Raw genomic sequence first — 6,998 nt, forward strand, 5'->3', positions numbered from 1 at the left:
GAACTGTTGAGGTATGAGCGTGTTGTTGTTGCTATAGCTGGGGCTGAGAATTGTTACTCAGATTAATCTTTCAATCAAAGAACATGTTATCCTGGATTACTGTGGATTAATTCAGGACTTAGGAAAAGTGGTAGGACCGGCGGCGACTGGCGGTGACGATATTCGCGATGGCGTCTCAGACGGTGCGGCGGCGGCGGCGGTGGTGCGATACACGCTTGTTGTTGGCGTTTCCGACCGATACGTTGCACATTTCGGTATGGTGTTCGCGTAGTCCGCTGCAGTGGCCTCTCTAACTCATTTATAGCCTCTTGAATCTGAATAGTGAGTACACTGGCCAAGTGTAGCAGCAAAGATGTACACGTGTTCAAGGTGCGCATACTTCTCCCCCGTGTTTCAGTTAGTCATGAATCACATTGCACTGGAGCATTCGCATGAAAGAGGCTTCAGCATTACATGCGGGCTCAACGGCTGCAGTAATAGTTCCAAGAAGTATGATTACGTACAAGAAGCACGTACAGCGGAAGCACAGGGATGCCGTACCACCATTGAGAAGTAGTGAACAGTCAAGGACAGAAGACGGTACATCCGCAGATGCAGCGGAGCCTACCTCTGCCCAGCCAGATGCTGAATCAAGGTCAACGAGCACAAACCGCAATGAAACGTGCAGCCCTACGGAGTACATGAGCAACATGTTCAATAAACTGAAGAGACACCTTGTTCTGTTCAGCTTGAAAGTGACTGAAAAACATATGCTTCCAACATCTGTGTGTGAAGGTATATTCAAGCACATGAAAATTCTCCTGGAACTACTTTTAGAAGCGTTTAGAACATATCTTGAAATGCTCATGTCAAGTGACAGGGTAGTGGATCCGGGTCATGATGTGTTATCAGCGTTGTCGAATGACGCGATTGACATGATATGGAATGTGATTAGGTCTGAGCATGTACGACTGAAGTACGTGAAAGACAACTTTCCTTTCGTCGAGCCAAAAGAAATCAACTTGAATGAGAACATCACTGGTCGGTCAGGCAGGCATGTGTTCTATTATGTCCCAATTCAGGACTTACTGACAAACTTAATGTCAACAGACTTGGGTGAACACATTCTCTCAGCACTGCCCAAATACAGTAAAGAACGCTCAGATGACCACGTCTTCAGTGACGTCTGTGGTGGAGACTTTGTGCGAACCCGTACACTAATTCAGGAAGGTGTTGCTCGAACTCTCCTCTTGTTGCTCTACACTGATGAATTAGAAGTGGTGAATCCTATTGGCGCAGCACGTGGTGCACACAAACTTCTTGTTGTGTATGTAAGCCTGCTTGATTTGCACCCAAGATACAGGTCCAGACTAAGCTCAATATATCTTGTTCTTAACGTCAAGTATGCACTTCTGCAAGAGTACAGCCTCCACAGAATAATAGAGCCACTAATTGCTGACCCTAATTCCATCCAGTCAAATGGATTTGATGTTATGCTGGATGGCTCACCTGTTCACTTCAAAGCAACTGTCATCGGATTTTGCGGCGACAACCTGACTCTGAACAGGCTCGGAGGCTTCACTTGTTGCTTCACTGCAGGTCGCGTGTGCCGTCACTGCCTTGCGAGAAGCACTAACCTACCACTGCTAACAGATGAATCTCACTGTACATTGAGGACTGCAGAGGCACACAACAGTCACATATCTGCTGTAGAACTGAGCCCAGAAAATGTAAAGCTCTATGAAGTGAAGGAACGGTCCTGCCTGCTTGCACTTAGTGGATTTAATGTCACAAGCCAGCTTCTCCCAGACATAATGCACGATGTGCTAGAAGGAGGCATAAATGTTGTCCTCAAGGCTGTGCTAAATTATTTGCTGTCTTTGAAAGTGCTGCTGAAAGAGCACTTCAGTGTGATAGACAACTTTCAGTACAAGCATCATGACATGCACAACAAGCCTGTGGCCATTTCACTCATGAACACTGGAAAAGTACAGAGTATAAAAGGAACAGCAAGCCAAAAGCTATGCCTTTTTGGTCTTCTACCACAACTGCTTGGTGGTCACGTCCCTGAAGGAAACACGGACTGGGATATTTATCTGCAGTACCGTGAAATTGTGAACATTCTTTTATCCGACAGGATACCCGTTGACTGCGTCAGCTATCTTGAAGTGTAGATAGCCTCATTTCTGAGAGCGTTTGTTCAACAGTGCCCAGAGGTGAATATTACACCAAAGTTGCACTACCTGGTTCACTATCCTAGGTACATTTCACTCTTTGGGCCTCCTTGCAACTTTTGGTCAATGCGATTCGAGGCCAAGCACTCTGCGCTGAAGACAATTGCAGTTCGTGCAAGAAGCTTCCTCAATGTTGCACAGACTGTAGCCACAAGGGTACAGCTTCAACAGTGCTATGATGCCATGTCTCCATGCACAAATGACGGCCTTGAAGTTCCAGTCATGAATGATGTACGGTGGGAAGAATTGCCTGGTTTAGTGAGGGAGAGTTTTGTCTTGCTGCCAGAACCGGACGAGAGAATTTTTTGAAACGAGATGTGCCACATACAGAGAAGGGGACATTTTGTGTACTGGTTGGGAAGCCGAAGCACCAATGTTTGGTAAAATTATCAAGCTAATAATTTTCAGGGGATCTCTGCTTATTTTTCTTCATATTCTCCACACATGTGGATTATCCCGCCACAGGCAAGCCTATCAAGTCGTTTTCACAGACTCTTCTATGCAGATGTCCCCAGGAGGTGAGCACAGCCATCAACCATTAGATCTCTACAAGTACAAGAACCTTCATGAAATAGTGCCACAGTTTGAGTTGTTTGAAGCATAGTAACAACTCACCTCACTGCAGTGAAAAGTGCCTTCTGTGTCAGACAATATGCTCTACTTTGTATTCTGTACTTTCATACAGTTTTATGCAATACCACACTGCTGAAATATTAATGCCATAATCTCAACTCTTTTGTCTTTGTGCCATTATTTTCCTGTGGAGTTTTCTCCATTGCTGGATGCTGTTTTATGCAATAACAGATTGGTGAAATGTTAAAGGGACGGTCTCGAACGCCCTGTCACGTCGCAACGTCTATATGGGCACATGAACACACCGGTGTGAAATAAGCAAAAATAAGGTGCACTACACACGACCAAATTTGAAACCACCTGTAAGACTAATACACGCTGCCGTTCTATCTTGCACGTTTCTTATGCACGTCTAGGTATTTTCGAAATTTTTAAGTCATTTCCACGTCTTCTTTATTCAACGTCATGGATATGTTAGCCCGCAACACTTTACACTGAATCAAAACATGGGTCAGTATATGAGCTCATGAGCACACCGGTGTGAAATGAGCAAAAATAAGGTGCACTACTACACACGACCAAATTTGAGACCACCTGTAAAACTGATACACACTGCCGTTCTATCTTGCACGTTTCTTATGCACATCTCGGTACTTTTGAATTTTTAAGTCATTTCCACGTCTTCTTTATTCAACGTGATGGATGTGTTAGCCCGCAACCCGTTACACTGAATCAAAACATGGGTCAGTATATGAGCTCATGAGCACACCGGTGTGAAATGAGCAAAAATAAGGTGCACTACTACACACGACCAAATTTGAGACCACCTGTCAAACTGATACACACTGCCGTTCTATCTTGCACGTTTCTTATGCACATCTCGGTACTTTTGAATTTTTAAGTCATTTCCACGTCTTCTTTATTCAACGTGATGGATGTGTTAGCCCGCAACCCGTTACACTGAATCAAAACATGGGTCAGTATATGAGCTCATTAGCACACCGGTGTGAAATGAGCAAAAATAAGGTGCACTACACACGACCAAATTTGAAACCACCTGTAAAACTGATACACACTGCAGTTCTATCTTGCACGTTTCTTATGGACATCTCGGTACTTTGAAATTTTTAAGTCATTTCCACGTCTGCTTTATTCAACGTGATGGATATGTTAGCCCGCAACACTTTACACTGAATCAAAACATGCGTCAGTATATGAGCTCATGAGCATACCGGAGTGAAATGAGCAAAAATAAGGTGCACTACTACACACGACCAAATTTGAGACCACCTGTAAAACTGATACACACTGCCGTTCTATCTTGCACGTTTCTTATGCACATCTCGATACTTTTGAATTTTTAAGTCATTTCCACGTCTTCTTTATTCAACGTGATGGATGTGTTAGCCCGCAACCCTTTACACTGAATCAAAACATGGGTCAGTATATGAGCTCATGAGCACAGCGGTGTGAAATGAGCAAAAATAAGGTGCACTACACATGACCAAATTTGAAACCACCTGTAAAACTGATACACACTGCCGTTCTATCTTGCACGTTTCTTATGCACATCTTGGTACTTTTGAATTTTTAAGTCATTTCCACGTCTTCTTTATTCAACGTGATGGATGTGTTAGCCCGCAACCCTTTACACTGAATCAAAACATGGGTCAGTATATGAGCTCATGAGCATACCGGTGTGAAATGAGCAAAAATAAGGTGCACTACTACACACGACCAAATTTGAGACCACCTGTAAAACTGATACACACTGCCGTTCTATCTTGCACGTTTCTTATGCACATCTCGGTACTTTTGAATTTTTAAGTCATTTCAACGTCTTCTTTATTCAACGTGATGGATGTGTTAGCCCGCAACCCTTTACACTGAATCAAAACATGGGTCAGTATATGAGCTCATGAGCACACCGGTGTGAAATGAGCAAAAATAAGGTGCACTACACACGACCAAATTTGAAACCACATGTAAAACTGATACACACTGCAGTTCTATCTTGCACGTTTCTTATGGACATCTCGGTACTTTGAAAATTTTAAGTCATTTCCACGTCTTCTTTATTCAACGTGATGGATATGTTAGCCCGCAACACTTTACACTGAATCAAAACATGGGTCAGTATATGAGCTCATGAGCATACCGGTGTGAAATGAGCAAAAATAAGGTGCACTACTACACACGACCAAATTTGAGACCACCTGTAAAACTGATACACACTGCCGTTCTATCTTGCACGTTTCTTATGGACATCTCGGTACTTTGAAATTTTTAAGTCATTTCCACGTCTGCTTTATTCAACGTGATGGATATGTTAGCCCGCAACACTTTACACTGAATCAAAACATGCGTCAGTATATGAGCTCATGAGCATACCGGAGTGAAATGAGCAAAAATAAGGTGCACTACTACACACGACCAAATTTGAGACCACCTGTAAAACTGATACACACTGCCGTTCTATCTTGCACGTTTCTTATGCACATCTCGATACTTTTGAATTTTTAAGTCATTTCCACGTCTTCTTTATTCAACGTGATGGATGTGTTAGCCCGCAACCCTTTACACTGAATCAAAACATGGGTCAGTATGTGAGCTCATGAGCACACCGGTGTGAAATGAGCAAAAATAAGGTGCACTACTACACACGACCAAATTTGAGACCACCTGTAAAACTGATACACACTGCCGTTCTATCTTGCACGTTTCTTATGCACATCTCGGTACTTTTGGATTTTTAAGTCATTTCCACGTCTTCTTTATTCAACGTGATGGATGTGTTAGCCCGCAACCCTTTACACTGAATCAAAACATGGGTCAGTATATGAGCTCATGAGCACACCGGTGTGAAATGAGCAAAAATAAGGTGCACTACACACGACCAAATTTGAAACCACCTGTAAAACTGATACACACTGCAGTTCTATCTTGCACGTTTCTTATGGACATCTCGGTACTTTGAAATTTTTAAGTCATTTCCACGTCTTCTTTATTCAACGTGATGGATGTGTTAGCCCGCAACCCTTTACACTGAATCAAAACATGGGTCAGTATATGAGCTCATGAGCACACCGGTGTGAAATGAGCAAAAATAAGGTGCACTACTACACACGACCAAATTTGAGACCACCTGTAAAACTGATACACACTGCCGTTCTATCTTGCACGTTTCTTATGCACATCTCGGTACTTTTGAATTTTTAAGTCATTTCCACGTCTTCTTTATTCAACGTGATGGATGTGTTAGCCCGCAACCCTTTACACTGAATCAAAACATGGGTCAGTATATGAGCTCATGAGCACACCGGTGTGAAATGAGCAAAAATAAGGTGCACTACACACGACCAAATTTGAAACCACCTGTAAAACTGATACACACTGCAGTTCTATCTTGCACGTTTCTTATGGACATCTCGGTACTTTGAAATTTTTAAGTCATTTCCACGTCTTCTTTATTCAACGTGATGGATATGTTAGCCCGCAACACTTTACACTGAATCAAAACATGGGTCAGTATGTGAGCTCATGAGCACACCGGTGTGAAATGAGCAAAAATAAGGTGCACTACTACACACGACCAAATTTGAGACCACCTGTAAAACTGATACACACTGCCGTTCTATCTTGCACGTTTCTTATGCACATCTCGGTACTTTTGGATTTTTAAGTCATTTCCACGTCTTCTTTATTCAACGTGATGGATGTGTTAGCCCGCAACCCTTTACACTGAATCAAAACATGGGTCAGTATATGAGCTCATGAGCACACCGGTGTGAAATGAGCAAAAATAAGGTGCACTACACACGACCAAATTTGAAACCACCTGTAAAACTGATACACACTGCAGTTCTATCTTGCACGTTTCTTATGGACATCTCGGTACTTTAAAATTTTTAAGTCATTTCCACGCCTTTATTCAACGTGATGGATATGTTAGCCCGCAACACTTTACACTGAATCAAAACATGGGTCAGTATATGAGCTCATGAGCACACCGGTGTGAAATGAGCAAAAATAAGGTGCACTACTACACACGACCAAATTTGAGACCACCTGTAAAACTGATACACACTGCCGTTCTATCTTGCACGTTTCTTATGCACATCTCGGTACTTTTGAATTTTTAAGTCATTTCCACGTCTTCTTTATTCAACGTGATGGATGTGTTAGGCCGCAACCCTTTACACTGAATGAAAA

The 6,998-nt window shown here is 42.7% G+C and overlaps 1 protein-coding gene across 1 annotated transcript; it reads left to right on the plus strand.

Moving 5' to 3' along the window:
• Positions 1 to 491: 491 nt before the first annotated feature.
• On the plus strand, positions 492 to 2,153 carry LOC135373848 (uncharacterized). Its single transcript, XM_064606903.1, has one exon. It carries the CDS (start codon positions 492 to 494, stop codon positions 2,151 to 2,153), a length of 1,662 nt encoding a protein of 553 aa, XP_064462973.1.
• Positions 2,154 to 6,998: the final 4,845 nt, after the last annotated feature.

Source organism: Ornithodoros turicata, unplaced genomic scaffold, assembly GCF_037126465.1.
Source record: "Ornithodoros turicata isolate Travis unplaced genomic scaffold, ASM3712646v1 Chromosome33, whole genome shotgun sequence".
In the NCBI taxonomy this organism is placed as follows: domain Eukaryota; kingdom Metazoa; phylum Arthropoda; class Arachnida; order Ixodida; family Argasidae; genus Ornithodoros; species Ornithodoros turicata.

Excerpts from the sequence above, each read along its gene's own strand:
- LOC135373848 (XM_064606903.1), top strand. The coding sequence starts at position 492 with ATGATTACGTACAAGAAGCACGTACAGCGGAAGCACAGGGATGCCGTA.